Here is an 18,033-nt window from a genome sequence, read left to right as displayed (position 1 = left end):
TAAATGCCAGCTCTTTCCTCCAGTGAAAAGGTCAGTCCTTCTTGGTTCATTATCTTGCCAATTTACATGACAAACAAAGACAAAGAATTTCCTTCCCTCTTTCTGCTAATATATAAGCCTTGTCATTTTTGATGGTTTTTTGTTTTTCCTTTGGGTTTAACTTTCCTCTTTCAAAGAAATGAAAGCCTGGATCTTGCTTCTTAAAGGCAATTTTATTTTTTTGATACTGTTCCCAAGACTCTGCTTAAGCTTTTTAAAGTCAAAGAAAGTTAGGTATGGATTATCCTATATAGAAAGGTATATTGACTCATTAACTACCCTTTGCAGCATACTACACACTTTTTTTTCCCTACAAGGTGTTTAATACCTTGTTGTATTCCATTCATGAAGGTTGTGGTGATAAGAGTCATTGATATAAATATGTTTTAGGCCGAAAGTGTAGAACAATGAAAAAATAAATTAAAAACTGTATATTTGCCTGGAGCTAAGGCTAAAGAAATCAGCTTCACTATTTTTTATTGCTTAGTTGGTCTTACGGGTAAGTCTGTTTATACCATATATATCATTCTTGTCCACTTCCAGAGATTTCAAAGGAAATTCCTAATTAAGAGGATCTAGCTCCAATTATGAAAACGATGTTCCTGTTTTTAGATGTTTCCTTCAACGCGGAAGACCAAGTAGATTTGTGGTTGCTGCTTGTATGCTTGGGGGTCTGGGGGAGGGGCGGTCATTCATCATAGTCACATGACTAGCTCCTACTCACTGGCATAAGTTTAAATTCTAGAACTCCAGATAAACTTGACAAAATGATTGGTGCTTGAAAAGTAGATCCTGAGCTTCGCTATAATTTGCCGTGGGTGCCTGGGTCTCAGCTCTGGCTGTCTGGAAAGTTTCTCTAATCTCTGGATAGGCCTTGTCAAAAAATTCATTCAATCAAGTCCCTAGGCTGCACACAGAACGGAGACCCTGGGCCTGGCCCATGAAACCGTTTTCTCCTAGGCCTCCTGGCCTCTGATGGGAGGGGCTGACTTGAAGACCTCTGACATGCCCTGGAGACATTTTCCCCATTGTCTTTGGGAATAAAAATAAGCTTGTTACTTATGCAAATTTTTGCAGCTGGCTTGAATTTCTCCTCAAAAAATGGGTTTTTCTTTTCTATCACATTGTCAGGCTGCAAATTTTCCACACTTTTATGCTCTGCTTCCCTTATAAAGCTGAATGCCTTTAACAGCACCCAAGTTACCTCTTGAATGCTTTGCTGCTTTGAAATTTCTTCTGCCAGATACCTAAAATCATTTCTCTCAAGTTCAAAGCTCCACAGATCTCTAGGGCAGGGGTAAAATGCCGCCAGTCTCTTTGCTAAGACATAACAAAAGTCAGCTTTGTTCCATTTCCCAACAAGTTCCTCATCTCCATCTGAGACCACCTCAGCCTGGACCTTATTGTCCATATCGCTATCAGGCTTTTGGTTGAAGCCATTCAACAAGTTTCTAGGAAGTTCCAAACTTTCCCACATTTTCCTGTCTTCTCCTGAGCCCTCCAAACTTTTCCAACCTCTGCCTGTTAACCCAGTTCCAAAGTTGCTTCCACATTTTCAGGTATCTTTTCAGCAATGCCCCACTCTACTGGTACCAATTTATTGTATTAGTCCATTTTCATGCTGTTGATAAAGACATACCTGAGACTGGGAAGAAAAAGAGGTTTAATTGGACTTACAGCTCCATATGGCTAGGGAGGCCTCAGAATCATGGCAGGAGGTGCAAGGCACTTCTTACGTGGAGGTGGCAAGAGAAAATGAGGAGGATGCAAAAGTGGACTACAGGCATATGCCACCAGGCCTGGCTAATTTTTGTATTTTTAGTAGTCACGGGGTTTCACTGTGGTGCCAGACTGGTCTTGAACTCCTGACCTGGGGTGATCCACCCACCTCAGCCTCCCAAATTGCTGGGTTTACATATGTGAGCCACTGTGCCTGGCCCTGGATACTATTATTCTAAATGAAGTAACTCAGAAATGGAAAACCAAATATCATATGCTCTCGCTTATATGTGGGAGCTGAGCTATAAGGATGCAAAGGCATAAGAATGATACATTGGACTTTGGGGACTCAGGAGAAAGGGTCGGGGGCAGGGAGGGATAAAGACTACACATTGGGTACAGCGTATACTGTTCAAGTGCTGGGTGCACTAAAATCTCAGAAATCACCACTAATGAACTTATTTATGTAACCAAACACAACCTGATCCCCCCAAAAATGGGGAAATAAAAAATAAAAAATAAATAAATAAAAACCCCCACCAGGATGGCCTACATTCAACACGGAGGCAATGAATATTCACCGCAAGCCCATGGCAGACACTGCTGGTTGCCTGTCCAATATCTGATCTCCTCTTCTTCCTTGCTCATAGAGAGTCTCTATTAGTTCAGGGTTAGAAATAACACAGCAGTGCAACTTGTGCAACTGGGTGGTCATGTGACATAGTTTTGCCCAGTTGGATATCTATGGGGGGCGTTTCTGAGGAATATATTTCCTTATTAAAAAGGGACAGATTCACCTGCAATCCCAGCACTTTGGGAGGCCAAGTGGGGTGGAATCACTTGAGGTCAGGAGTTTGAGACCAGCCTGGCCGACATGGCAAAACCCCATCTCTACTAAAAATACAAAAATTAGTCAGGCATGGATGGTGGCGTGTGGCTGTAATCCCAGCTACTCTGGAGGCTGAGGCAGGAGAATCGCTTGAACCCAGGAGGCAGAGGTTGCAGTGAGCTGAGATCGTGCCACTGAATTGTTTTTGCCTCTTGACACTTCCAACCATTCTTTCTCTTGGAAGTCAGTAAAAATGCTTGTATGTACTGGGTCCATATGATGATGATAGTGAGGATTAAAGCCACTGGTGAGGGTAGTGCAGCAGGACAGCTGAAGGGTCCTGGTTCCTGGATGACCCACTTGAGCAGCTGCAAAAGTCCTAACTTGCCTTCTTGGAGCTTCTTGTTATTCAAAAGAACACACCCCTACTTGACAAAGCCATTGTAGCTGGGTTTTAGTTCTGTGTGGCCAAAAACGATCCTAATTGGTGGAAGGCCTGAAATGCAACACACCCAAAGCTGAGTAAGCATCTCCTTCATGCTGCTTCTCTGTTTCTTTTCTATCTAGTTGCCCAAGTGGACAGCCTGGACGCCATCCTCACTCCTGCTCCTCCCTCATTGCTGTTAGCTGCAACACCTGTTGTGCTGCTGCCACGGAAGGTGCTCTGAGCACAACCTCTGCTACTCAGCCACTGCTACCCACCGAGTGCAACCTCTAAAGCTCCTGGCAGGCAGTTGCCAGAGCTTCTGACTTTGAGGAAATCCCTGCTTGCAGTATTTGGGTGCTGCAGAACCCAGTGTGGCTGGGTGGAGAGAGGGATACTCTGGTTCAGCGCCACACTCTTGGTAGCTCCTTATCAAGCTTGTCTGCAGATGGGGTCTGCGTGACAGAGCCTCTGTTTCATCCTTTTGTGCAAAGAGGATCTGGCAGAGATTCTGGCTTCGGCACTCTTGGTCTATCTGAGCTGCTATAACAAAATACCATACCTGAGTTTATTTCTCAAAGTTCTAGAGGTTGGGAAGTCCAAGATCAAGGCACTAGCAGATTTGGTGTCTGGTGAAGGTGTATTTCTTCACAGATGGCACTTCTTGCTTTGCTCTCACATGGCAGAAGGGGCTAGCTTGCTCTCTGGGGTCTCTTCTAAGGACACTGATTCCGTTCATTAGGGTTTTGCCCTCATGACCAAATCATCTTCCAAAGGCCCTACCTGCTAATACCATCACATCAGTGATTAGTTTTCAACATATGAATTTTGTTGGGACACAGCAAGTGCTATGGTTTGTCATAAAATTAATATTCTATTGTTTCTTTTTATACCTAGAAGCCCTTGAAATACTATTATACTACTAATCTTTTACTTTCCTTTCCCATATTGTATTAGGAGGGGGAGTGACAAAAGTTTGAGAGACTTGCAGGCATGTGGGCTATGCGAGGTTTAGGCACCGGCTCTCAAAGATAAACACTAGCTGCCATGTTTGATGAGCTGCCAAACCCTTTTGGTTTCACCTCATACACACTGCTCTACTTGTTCCATTTCTCTACATCCCCACAGGCGGTGCTCCACCCAGCTCCTCTCATCCCTTGCATGAATTCCTATGGCTTCCTGATTGACCTCTCAGCACCCAGGTCTGCCTTCTTTCAGTCTGTTTTCCACCTTGCATTCACAGCAGTCCTATCTGTTCGTGTCACATCATCTCACTTTCAATGACAAGGTTTCTCTGATGCTTTCAGGATGAAAGAACAGACTCCCTCATCTGCCTTGCGGTTGATCTTCGTGGAAAGGCTCCTTCCTGCCACTTCGTTTCTCACCAGTGTTCTTTATTTGCTACCTTCCAGTCCTACTGGACAATTTCTGTAAGCAACGTGTGCTCTCTTGGATCTTTAGGACTCCGCAAATACAGTTGGTCCCCCACGTCTGTGGGTTCCAAATCCACAAATTCAACCAACCACTGATGGAAAACATCTGAAAAAACTCCGCGAAATAACAATTCAATAAAAAAAAAATATGGTAACTATTTACATAACATTTACATTGTATTAGGTATTATAAGTAATCTAAAGATAATTTAAAGTACATAGGTGGATGTGCATAGGCTATATACAAATATACTATATTGTTTTATACCAGGGACTCAGATGTTGGTATCCCCAGCGGTCCTGGAACTAAGGGATGATTGTATTGTATTATTCCCTTGAATATCAACCACCTTCTCCTGCCTCTCCTTTATCTTCCTAATTCCTTCTTATCCTTCAGATTCCTATTTAGACACCACTTCTTTCAGGACGCTCTCTCTGAGCTCTAAGACACAGTGAGGTTTCCCACCCTGCAACTGTGAGCTCTCGGAGCATGTTGTATATATCCCCTCATAAGTGCAAGGACCCTGAGTCAGAAAGATGGGCTTCAACCTGGGATTGGCCATTTACTTGCTGTGTGATCTTGGGTGGGTCATCCTTTTTAGATGCAGTTTTCTTATCTATAGAAATGGGAACAACAGGCCGGGCACGGTGGCTCACGCCTGTAATTTCAGCACTTTGGGAGGCTGAGGGTGGCAGATCACCTGAGAAAGGGAGTTCGAGACCAGCCTGACCAACGTGGAGAAATCCCATCTCTATTCAAAATACAAAATTAGCCAGGCATGGTGGTGCATGCCTGTAATCCCAGCTAGTCGGGAGGCTGAGTCAGGAGAATCGCTTGAATCCAGGAGGCGGAGGTTGCGGTGAGCCGAGATTGTACCATTGCACTCCAGCCTGGGTGACAAGAGCAAAAGTCCGTCTCAAGAAAAAAAAAAAAAAAGGAACAACAGTAGCAGCTACCTCTTAGTGTTGCTGTGTAAATTAAATGAAATAATGCATGTGATTTCCTATGGATGATATAGTGGTACTGGGGAGAAGAAGTCACAGTGGAGACAGGAAATGCCCCTATGCACCTCTCAGGTGGTGCCTGTTCACAGGACTAGCTGTCTAACCGAAGCTTGTGTCCAGGAGCTCCTGGCAGTGATGACTAATGGGAAGTGAGCCTGCGGCCACGGCAAGCCTGGGTGCTGTGGCCAGGGCTGAGAATCAGAGAATAACTGTGTTGGTCAACATAGGCATAAATGAAACACGCCTTCCCTGAAACATTCTGGGGAAGTCTCTTAGGAGCCCGCCAGGGCATGGGGAGCTGGCGGATAAACAATCTATTGATATTAAGAATAACTTCTAACCTGTCTTCTGCATTCAGTGGATCTGGTATTTACTGAAGAGTAAATTTTTACTGTTTGGAAATGATGTTAGGCACTTCCCCCAATTACTTCAATGAATGAACCCATACAACCACACACCAGCTGCCCTTCCTTCTTCCATCTGCCTAGGAGACCGACAGAATTTCTCCAATGCTGTTTACCCCGGCGGATCTAATCAGATTATAGAATGTTTTAAAGCACCACAATGAGCTAGCTGGAGATAGAATAAAAGAGAAAAAAGGGAATTCAAGGAAATGTGAAATTTGGGCTAAGTCTGAGTAAAAATACAAGAAGTCCCACAGTATGAGCAGAAACCTAGAACAGAGGCAGAGTGGTAGAGGGGATCCTTTCTTTCTGTGAACAGTAAGTTGGGAGAACACCTGAGCGAGGTCAGGAGATAAGTTGGTAATGGGATCATCCACAGTTTGGAAATGGGTGCTGGATACACCTGCTGTGTATCAGATTCTCCTCCAGCCGCAACTACTGACTTCTCCTTTTCAATCCTCCTAAAACAAAATCACGCCCTGACACTGGGTGACAGTCAGGAGGAGACAAAGCCAATAGACAGAAGACAGATGCTCCAAAAATGGTCAACATTGGCAACATGCTAAGGCAAAAAATAAAATAAAATAAAACAACACTCCTCTCGAAGAAGTTGGCAAGGGTTAAATAAGAGCATTTCCCCCTCAAGCATGAATTCTAGTGATATGTACCTAATAGTTAACTGAATAAGGAGGGCATGCCCTTCCTTCTCCCATCCCATATTTCAAACTCTTCTTTTACAGTGAGTTATCTGTGAAAGATAAGTTAATTATCTTAGCCTTCCAAAGAATAGACTCTCAGCAATTAACTGATTCATGGATCATAGTCCTCTCTAGGTTGCTATCATAGTGGTGTCTCTGCAGGTTGCCTTTTCCTGTTGCCAGAACAAATAATGTCCACATCTATTATCCAGAATGACTAAATGCAGGGAAATAATATTTCTTCCAAATTTGCTCCCGATAACTGGTGCACACAGAACTGAATCACAGTGACAAGAACTCGAGTGCTATTTTCATCTAATAGGAAAACTAGAAAGAAAAGTAACATTCTCTAGGCCTGAGAAACAATAGGATAGAAAACAACCTGATTCACAATTTATCTCCATGGAGAAATAGGTAAACATCTAAAAAAATGGAAATATAACTCACCTACCATAAAAGTAGGTGAACGATTTAAGTTGCAAAATGAGGCAGAGAAGAAAGAACTGAGAACTGTTCAGTGTAGGAACAGAAACTTCCACAGAGATCTCTAAATACAGGAAGAGATCATCACAGCCTGAGGAGGTTGAAGTCCTGTCCAGGACTCAGATTTTGAGACTAAGTGGGTTTGTGAGTGATTTGCCTCAAGGATGGGAGGTCAGTCACATGTCCTCTCAAGATTGCATTTGCTTCAATGGGAAAATGATAATTTACATGGCTAAACTTTTCCAGCTTTAGATGGGGGCAAATAGGATACAGATGCAGGACTGGCATGATTCTATAGAGCCTTCACATAGAAAAGAAACCAAAACCGAGGGCATAGCGTGCAGGATGGGGTAAAATTTTAAAAAAACAACATAAGGCCAGTGGAGCAGACCATTTTACAACAAGAACTGTGGTCAGCCGGGTGTGGTGGCTCATGCCTTGTAATCCCAGTATTTTGGGAGGCCGGGGTGGGTGGATCACGAGGTAAAGAGATCGAGACCACCCTGGCTAACACAGTGAAATCCTGTCTCTACTAAAAATACAAAAATTAGCTGGGCGTGGTGGTGCACACCTGTAGTCCCAGCTACTCGGGAGGCTGAAGCAGGAGAATTGCTTGAACCCAGGAGGCAGAGGTTGCAGTGAGCCAAGATCACGCCACTGCACTCCAGCCTGGTGACAGAGTGAGATTCCGTCTAAAAAAAAAAAACAAAAAAAACTGTGGTCTACTCTCAGAACAATCACATTACCCCACGACTCTTACTCATGAATCACTGATGTATGATAAAAACATGATTATATGAAAATTTTTTTTTTTTTTGAGACAGCGTCTCACTCTATCATCCAGGCTAGAGTGCAGTGGTGCAATCTAGGTTCACTGCAGCCTCGATCTCTTGGGCTCAAGTGATCCTCCCACCTCAGCCTCCTGAGTAGCTGCAATTACAAGGCACATCACCACACTCAGCTAATTTTTGTATCTTTGGGGGTAGAGATGGAGTTTCCTCATGTTGCCCAGGCTGGTCTCAAGTTCCTGGGCTCAAGCGATCCGCCTGCTTTGGCCTCTCAAAGTGCATTTCATGGCTGGGCGTGGTGGCTCATGCCTGTAATCCCTTTGGGGCTTGGGTGGCATGAGCTACCACACCCAGCCATGAAAACTTTTAACAGGCAATTACACTGCTTCAAGATGGCAACTTAAACTATGAAAAACGAAATTGTTGGTAGTTTACTGGATTTATAAAAATCAGTCATCTCCTTAAAAGGTGAAATGAAAAACAGACTTGCTTTACCTTAATAACTGTGTTCCTGAGAGTAGTAAAGGGCACATAGAATAAGGCAGAAACATTTATGCAAAAACTATAGATTGATGAGTCTCTTTTTCTTAGTTAGGATGTATCTTTTCTTTGTCCTTTCTTCCACGGCCAATTGTGTTCACGGTTTGACTCTGAAGGCCAAGGAGGAGGATTGAGATATGGTTTCTCAATCCAAACTTGAAAGTAAGTTTTAGTATAATGTTAGTTGATAGATCTAGCTTCAGGTTAAGGGTTTTGTTGTTCAAAACAAACCAATGGATTTTTTTTTTTTTAAGTACAACTTCTTTTTACTCAAGAGCTTCTGATTCAAGCTATTCACTCTTAAAATTCCAGAGACAGGCCCGGCATGCTGACTTACAACTGTAATCCCAGCACTTTGGGAGGCTGAGGCGGGCTGACTGCTTGAGCCCAGGAGTTCGAGACCAGCCTGACCTATATGGTGAAACCCCATCTCTACAAAAAATTAAAAAATTAGCCAGGCATGGTGGCGTGCACCTGTAGTCCCAGCTACTCAGGAGGCTGAGGTGGGAAGATCACTTGAGCCCAGGGAGGTTGAGGCTGTAGTGAGCCATCATTGTACCACTGCACTCCAACTTGGGCGACAAAGTGAGACAAGAAAGGAAGGAAAAGAAGGAGGGAAGGAAGAAAGGAAGGAAGGAAGGAAAGAAGGAAGGAAGGAAAGAAGGAAGGAAGGAAGGAAGGAAAGAAGGAAGGAAGGGAAGAAAGAAAAATCCCAGACTGAGAACCAAGAAGTGGCAAGGCATATGACAGATCAGTTTTCTACTCTCTTCCCCAGTGGACACCTGTTGAAAAAATGCATAGTGCCCCATCTTCAAATTCCTTATCTTTCTTTCTTTTCTTGTGCCTCAGCCTCCCGAGTATCTGGGATTATAGGTGCCCACCACCATGCCTGACTAATTTTTGTATTTTTAGTAGAGATGGGGTTTTGCTATGTTGGCCAGGCTGGTCTCAAACTCCTCAAGTGGCCTCAAATGATCTACCTATCTCAGCCTTCCAAAGTGCTGGGACCATAGGCATGAGCCACCACTCCTGGCCCCTTATCTTTCTTGAGCTACTTCTGTTTATTCATTTCTATAACTAGGATTCCAATGCCTTCGGCTAACTGAGGAAAGTTGAAAAGTGACTGATGGAAAGAGAGACCTTCAATATGGCTGGACTGAAATTTTACTCCTTCCTAATCCCTGACTCTCCACTCTACTCCATTAAGAGTTGACCAGGGTGATCCTTACGCAGTCATTGGCTGGGTGGAAAAGCTCCACACCCTGTGGCCATATTTAGTACTACAGAGCTGCTTCTCTTCCTAGGTGCCACAGCCTGTAAACTCTTCCTAGCAGGTAGCCTGGGTATATATAGCAGGATGAAATGTGTGTGTGCTATCTGTGAATCTTTTACATTTTCTGTCCCATTCATCTCATTTAGCGTCTCCACTGAGTGATTCGTGTTATCAAAGAGCAGGAGATGTACCCAGAGCTTCCATTTCATATGTAGGTTTCTCTTGATTTCCACCTAACACTGAACTGAGGAGTATCAACTGAGGACTGTCCTGTTATTTAGTCTTAGACAAAGAAGTTGGAGGATCAGCGTAGGGCGTTCCATGCACTAAAAAAACAAGTTACTTTTGAAAGTTAAAAGCAGAGGAAACTGGGAGACAGTGTTGTAATGGAAGGAATACAAAACAGGGAACCGGGAGATTTTATTTCTAGCCTTGGTTCTTTCATGACCCATATGAGGTCTGGGGCCCATCACTCACCCTCCATGGGTTTCATTCCTATAAGGAGGAGGGACCAGATCCTTTCCAAGGTCCCCTCTGTCTCTAAACTTCTATGATCTGCCTATAGATGGTATTTTCCATGCTCAGCACCATGTCTCCTGGCCATGTTTTCTGAGCACACAGAATCTGTTTCTTATCTTTACCCATCACTGCCTCTGACCCTGAGACCCCTCTTAGCTTAGGCCATTCAACCATATCTCTTACTTTTCAATTGCCTGTGTCTTTTAGAGCTAGTATTTGAGTCAATCTATGGGAACACATCCTTTCGAGTCGTTTTTTTTAGCCACTAAAAATGGAAGTCATTGAATTAAATAAGAAAAATTTATTCCCTGGGAAGTGATACAAACTCAACCTGCGATTTCTAGACAAGTTTACATTTCACCCATTTTTAGGCACTCAGATATTTTATGATGAGTACAAGTTTCATTGATATCACTCATCTGACCTTACTTCGTTACATTGTCACATGGCTGCAGTCTTGACCTTGATGGCACAAAGACTGGCCACCATCAGGAATGTGATTTTTAAACTGTCATTCAACAGAACCTCAAACAGCACCTACTTCTGAAGATACAACAATGAAGACATAAGCCCTGATATCAAAGAGCTTATAGCTTTCCAGGGGACAGAGATATGCACAGAGAGCTACATCAGTGCAAAGGAGTGAAATCTAATCTGCTTGGGAATGACACTTGGTAAATCCTGAAGGATGTGCATGAATCACCTAAGCAAGAAGGGGCTGAGCACATCTTTTTATTCATTTCAGTGTAGTAAGAATTGAATTAGCACTTATTGTTTTCAATGATTTGGCTTTTTCTAACTTCAGATATATAAGGAATCAAAGGACATCTGATTCTAACCCAACTTATTTCTAAACTCAAATTTACTTTGCAATATCTAATTTTGGGAGTCAAATGTTCTAGTGTATACCACTTAAGTACTCTAAAAATCCTGAGATAGATCTCGGGAAGTTTCAGTCAACCTAAGTCAACCCTACAGGTTCTTCTAGCACACATTCCTGAAATCCAGTAAAGTGGACACGTATGGGTTTAGTCACAGGTTTATCCCTGTGAAACAGGAAAGAAGGGCTGAAGGCTTAAGTATAAGATGGAATGAATGATTTGGGGATGCTTTTAGTCTAGTAAAAGAAGACAGGAAGATTTGGGGCATAAAATACTGAGAAACTATTTTATGCTATCTTGAGTACAGTTAAAGTTCTCTTAACCAAACTCCACTTGCAATTCTCCAGCTTCTGTGTAACACTTTCCAGTGGATGCTGCAGCATATTGAACACTCAATTTTTCTTTAATAACCTCAGCCATCTCTGCTATTTGCTAGTTACATAAGTTAAACTGTATGTAAGCCAAAGAGATATAAATTTATATTATCTTTCTTTTCCTCATTCAAATGTATACTTTTATTTATTTTTTAAGAGTCAAGTGCAGTAGTGAGAGTGGGGAAAGAGTAGAAAAAGGAGTTTGATCTGTAACTGATGGTGAACGATCAATTGAGACAACTATCTTTGGACCAGGTTTTGTTTTTTTTTCTCACCAGTTTATCTATTTCATCTTCTGCACTATCTCCTGACCACACAGGTACTGGATTCTCTGTATGCCATCAAGTTACCTAGTTACCCGCATCTTCTGACTATGCACTATAGCCACAGTCTTCAATCTCTTATTAATACAGAATGGGCTTGCAGTATCGGGACTCCCTCCAAATTCCCTACTCCTAAGTGAGGATGGGAAACAAGTCCTTAGAAAACTATGCACTAGGTCTGACCAACGAGGAACAACTGCAAGAAAAGCAACTTTGAAAATTTCTTTATTATAGACATTTCAGAACCATTTAAATCAAGACAAGGAAGTTTTTAGACATAACATACTGTGTTTATCTTGAGGTACACATTGGGCCCATTAGATAATATTTTGGAAAGTAATGCAATTGTTAACTGGTAGTTAACAACCAAAGTTTTCCAAGCAAAGAAACTGTAAAGATGGTTACAAAACTCTTTGAAAAGAATACACCATTTCCATTTAAGATAAACTCTCCAAATCCTCAACTGATTTCAATTTTTAGGCTTAGCTTAAATATTTTAAATGAAACTTGATATGAGAGTGGGAGAAAAGGTTTATAGCTAAGAAATTATCTGAGCCCTACTACATGAGATTGTAAACAAAGGAAATTTGCAATCTGATAAGCTCTATTACAAAATTTATAGCCTAAAAATTAGAGCAGCAAAATTACAGAAGATATTTGTATATAGTTTAAACTGAAATCATGTTTATTCCTTGTTTCTGGCTATCACAATGAGACAAATTTTAAAACACCAAGTTTTGAAGACTAAACAGTGCGATTTAACATGATGTAACCATGAGAATCCCATATTACTACAGTCCCACAATCTAAAAGCTCTACTTCACATAATTTGCACTCTAGGCCTTTTATTCTTCTTGCTCAAGCAGCCTGGTGCCTTTAGGTAACTTGAAAGATAGTGGAAATTGATATAAGAGGCATGGTTCTAAAAGCCTCCTATGTCCAACAACAGATTTAACTTTTCTGGTAGACTGAAATTAAAATTTCCTTTGAACAGTTCACTAGATCCTTTGAAGGATTATTTGTTTTCCAGTTTGTTATTCGAAATGTTAATCTTATGCTTGCTAGGCATGATGAGTAGTGACTTATACAAAGTGTTTAGAAAATGAAGGACCCTCCTTCCTTCCTTCCTGCCTCCCATCCCTGGACTTCTCAGGGAGCTGTATGGGTAACATGCAGGTGGCTGTGGAATGTGAGCAGAGACTGTTTATGCATGTGTCTGAAAACAGTTGGAATGGACTGTCATAATATTTCCCATAAGATTGTTGTATTTCGACATGAGACAAGAATAAACACTGCAATTTAGCTGAATGGGCAGTTCGCTGCAACTTCATAAACTGCAATGATATATGTGGGTTGAAAGAATGTAAGTAAATTTCACAGTTCATAAAGTTGAGCAGCTCAACTTAAAGAAGAGAAAACTTGCAAGATTGATCTGCGAGTGTTTGAATTCTGCCTCCCAACATGAGTCAGGTCCACATTATACATTTTAGTTGCTTGGCTTGGTTTACTGCTGATTTTCTCTTCTGATGGGGGCCATGATGATTTTTGCCATGAATCCAAGGACCCAAAAGGGTCTTGTTTAGACGGACACTTCCTCTCTTTTGATTATAGGGGACCTGCCAGAGGAGATAAGATGATAAGTCTTGACCCGGTTGGTTAGAAAGGTTCTGTGTGTGGATCTCTGGGCATCACTTTTCACTGCAGAATCGCAGGGAAGGGCTGTGAAAGGGAAGGGCTTCTCGGAAGGGAAGGGCTGTCTCCTTATTATCCCTGCTTTGCATATCTTGTCATGATTCTCTTGGAGCTATGAATGCTCTGTCTAGTCAGGGTGCCAAGGTCCTTCACAGACAGGTGCTCGGCTTAGGAATGGCAATTTCATTTATTTGTGGCATTTATTTGTGACAGAAGATATTTATTACAATTAAAAGAATTCCAGGTCAGTAAAAAAACCAAAAAACAAAAAACAAAAAAACAACAACACTAGGCAGTGAGAGAGATACTTTCTGCCTCCAACACATTCCAAGTTTTAGTGATCTTGGGGTGTTCTGTATCCCTTAATAGAGGCTGACGTTTTAAAGACAGGACACACGTAATTCTCCATATACCCAGCTGCCCAGAGGACTTCACGTCTTTCTTACCCACACATACATACTCTTAGCAACTGAGATTTCAAATATAAACAATACGATCTCCAAGAGGGCAGGGGCTGTGCCTTTTACTCAGCACTGTAGTGATACTAGACTGTAGCATAAGTGAATCAAAGGCCACAGTCCCTGACCTCAAGGAGTCTCTGCATTGCCAATCAATATAAACTTGACAAAAATACGCCAAGTCCAAAACAAGCAAAAAAAATTTAAAACCCTATTTTGTGTAAAGTTTTTACAAAAAGAAAAAAAAAAAACACTAAAAGGAGTCAGTTGTTTATGTGAGGCAACCTTTATAGTAAACCCAAACCAACCCTGTTCCTTCTTCCTGAGTTTGAGAATTGTGTTCGAGTGCTAAGTATTTTAAAATGGATTCAGCTAGGTTTGCCAATGAAAACTTGCAGCTTAGTAGCTGCATCTTGTCTGTTTTTATTTTAAAAAGAAGTTCTGAGAGGTTTACTTTACTAAGGGAGGCAGTCCCCCTCACACAGAAGGATGCTTTCAAAACATGAAAGCTTCATAGGTCTCATGTCCTGTGAGTGCAGTACCAGACACTTCCTCATCGAATTGTCTGTGACTTTTGAAGAGGTGCTCCAGTGTGAGAATTTTACAGGGTACTCTTTTTGCCTATAGTATTTACATTTTGGGAGACATGTTAGGAGAAAAAAATGCTTTTTTTTTTGATAAAGGAGATCTAAGATGGAAAATTAGATCTAAGATGGAAAATTAGGTATCAATTCACTTCAACTCTAAACCACGATATGGATTAAAAATATCTTTCTTCTAATGCCATGAAATAAAGACACGTTTCACAGGTCTACAGAACTAGACTGGTGGGTCTTGTTTTTCAACTTATTTTTTTGTTTTGGTAGCAGGAAGAGACGTTAAGATATAAGTCCATCCTGCAAGTTATGCTGCCACCTCACTGGCTGACCTTCCTATTCAAGAGGGCACTGTGTGCACCTCGGTCATGGGCTGTCTGCACATCTGGAATCTGGGGCCAGATTCTGGGGTGCAGGGGAGTAGATGATGCCTTGCTCTGAGAACTAACACAGTCCTAAGATGTATATTCTCTAAAAAAGTCAAGAATAATGACGCCATTATATTTTGGAATACTTAATAATATTTAGCAAAAAATTCTCAGACTAATGTAAAAGTATGGTAATAATGTATTTTCTTTGAAAGAGAGGGAAGAAGTGGTTTATGAAATAAACAAGTCTTCTTATTGGTATTTTAAAAATACTCAACAGATGTAGCATATATAATAATAAAGGCTGGTGCGTCTGATTTCTGAGTTCTCGTAAAGCATGAAGCAGGTTGAGAATGCCTAATGCACTCTGACAAATGCTCTTCAGACCTCTCGCCATCAGACACCAGGGGAAGGAGACCCTCAAACCTGAGAATTACAATTCAACAGAAACTGTCATTTCCCCAGACATCATGAGAGTATTACATGCAAAAACCAGCCCTGCAGTGAGTGGACTTAAACTCAAACTTAATTCTTCAATACAGGACTCTTTACCGATTTGTTCTAAGTTTTCAGTGATGAACCCAAATAAGACTGAGCTTCAAGTGACAGGGTTCTGAGAATCTTTGGAGTCATTCTGTCCACTATTCCTAAGAGAATCAACATAGATAACAGTCCCAAAAACTCAACAGATTGTTTAAAAGTGAACAGATGTTATCTAAAATATCAGAATCAAAATTATGTGTAAAACATATCCGGGTGTATTGTGTATGCACCTATACATGTTTATATATGTATATTCTTTTTTCTCTGCTCAAAATTAGCAGCAGTTACAGATAAATTATTGTGGTCATGATTTGTGTGATTTCTAAGGACAACATATATCCCTTTATCAACATATGACTTTTGGAAAATGCCTTGTGATAAAAAGATCCCCACCAAGCATACAACATTAAAGTGTCAATTCATATCACTAACATTTTCAGGCACAAGAGTAAAACAATTAGCAAGAAGCAATCTGAATGACAGGGCACAGAACATAGTTAATTGTCTAAAGTCAACCCTCCTGAAAGAAGGGAATTGTTGTTCAAAAGTGTTTTTTTTTTAAAGATTTTTATGTCTTTCAGCTTTGGCTATTTTGTAATAAATATCATACCTTCTCGCATAAACCTACTTGGGTAAGAATGATTTCTCTGCACATGCCTTTTTTTCTTTTAGCAGCTGCTGAGTGTTTGTTGAGTGACGTACAAGGCACACCTCCAAGTGTTCTGTACAGCATTTTTATTGATGTACAAAATAGCCTGTTCACCATCCAAAAACGTAATCTGCATAGTTTCTCTTATCCTTATTTACAGAGAAGGTTTTTAGTGCAAAAACATGAAATTGTGTCCCAGCCCACCCCTTCTAGCACACGCATTGATCAGCTTTGTTCCATGCTGGCTAGAGGTTATTTGGCTATATTTTGGGCCTCCAGCCATTAATGAATTGCATTATCTTCTTCACCTGCAGTTTGCTCAATTTGAAATCCTCTGAGAGGATTTCTTCCGTTAGCTGAACAAGCAGGTTCCCATCAATCTTTTCAGTAACAAAGAATGATATGACATCTTCGGACAAACCAATGAACCGTAGTGACTTGGACACTTCCTCTATAGAGAGTCCTGATAGGTCAGCAGGTGGCTGCCATGGAGAACCATCGCCACAGGATCTGGGGGCCAGCTGGAGATGGAGCGGAGATGAGAAAGGGTAGGAGGCAGAGAAGATGTCCTGCATGCCCTTTTTAACAAAATACTGGTCCTCCGAGAGATCTGGTGACCCAGACTTGGGGTCTTCCTCAGCACCATCGATTTTCAGAGGCAAAGGAGATGTTTCGGAGGCGACCTTCTCTTCCACTAGTTTTGGAGCCCTGGGGGGTAAGGCAGGGCATGACGTACTCTGCTTTGTCACGCCAGCTGCAAAAGATTTCACATCTGTGCTCTCCAGAGAGTAGCTGGCTGACTTGGGACAACCAGAGACGCTGCTACCGAATTCTGCAGTGACTGAGCTAGTGGGGCTGGCCAAGAGCTCACAGCCATCAAAATCAAAAGGTGCTGGGCAGTTTCTCTTTGGTGTGCCTGGCGTCTTTTGTCTAGGGTAACTATAACTCCTGCTTGGATCCAGCAGGAAGTCACTCCTGGTCTGGCTCTCTGATGCTCCTGAATAATGGTTAGGCCATGAGAGCCGAGAGGACACAGCTTCAGCAGAAGGACTTCCAAATGGGGATTTCAGGTCCACAGAATCAGTTTTCACTCGGTTACATGGATAGCAGGAAACAGAAGCGCTTTCAGAAGGACTTTTGTCAGTTTTAGTGACGCTGCTTAAAAGCAAACACAGAAGGAGAAATCAGTTAAAAGAAAAAAGCCAAATCCCAAGGCTTTTGTCATTTACAGATGTTACTGCTGAGTAGAAAAGTGCAGTTAGTTTTGAATTCAATAAAATTCCTGCTAACTTCACTGGGTTGTTTTTTTTTTTTGAAGAATCTTTAATAAAATACATTGGTAATTGTAGATATGTACATAATGATTTAAAATGCTACAGTGGAGATAAAATAAATATTTCAGCTAGTAAGAAAATCATTGTTATAGGTGCCTGGGTCTTTATGATGAGGAAAATTATTAAGTCACATGTAGGCTCTGCACCAACAGGTGCCAAGATTGATGAATGATGTCTGCAGTGAGCGAGGGTAGAGGGAGAGAATAGTAAATGAGTGGCACATGCTTGCCATGCTTGTGCTACAGTGACATGATGGCATCACACCATCCGTGACTCTATTTCCATCCAAAAGTCTGAGGTAGGAGGAAATCCTTCAAATAAAATGCTTATCCTTGTCTTAGTTTCTGAACAATCGAGTAACATTAGCACAACGATTTAAATGTCCAGAGAACAAAAAGTACCTGCAAAGAGAGCTACTTTAAACCGTAATGAGCACATGTGGAGCGGTGGATTAGGCTTTGGGGGGTTTTAAGAGCAACATGAAACTAGAGTGTGCTCACAGGAGGGTGAGCAGGCCGGTGAAGGGTCTGACAGTGATGTCGGGGAAACAGCAGAGGGAGGCAAGGATGTTTCTTTTGGAGAAGAGAAGACTTCTATCATAGCTGACTCGGAATTTTCATGAGTCGACAAAGAGATATGGGATGGACCTATTTTTGTTTCT

At 41.7% G+C, this 18,033-nt stretch overlaps 1 protein-coding gene across 2 annotated transcripts in view; it reads right to left on the bottom strand.

Annotated features, from left to right (window-relative positions):
• Positions 1-11,940: 11,940 nt before the first annotated feature.
• GAREM1 (GRB2 associated regulator of MAPK1 subtype 1) overlaps positions 11,941-18,033 on the bottom strand; it is a 218,292-nt gene continuing 212,199 nt past the window's right edge. Inside the window, exon 6 of one of the 2 annotated variants that reach the window (XM_030810607.1) lies at positions 11,941-17,196. In XM_030810607.1, the coding sequence (XP_030666467.1) occupies positions 16,299-17,196 (898 nt within the window). In that variant the 3' untranslated portion in view covers positions 11,941-16,298. The remainder of the gene's footprint in view (positions 17,197-18,033) is intronic. The other variant, XM_030810608.1, reaches the window with a different exon arrangement.

The sequence above is a fragment of the Nomascus leucogenys genome, chromosome 4, assembly GCF_006542625.1.
Source record: "Nomascus leucogenys isolate Asia chromosome 4, Asia_NLE_v1, whole genome shotgun sequence".
NCBI classification, from domain to species: Eukaryota; Metazoa; Chordata; class Mammalia; order Primates; family Hylobatidae; genus Nomascus; species Nomascus leucogenys.
Note: the sequence above shows the minus strand (reverse complement) of the source record. Positions and strands in the feature narration are given on the sequence as shown.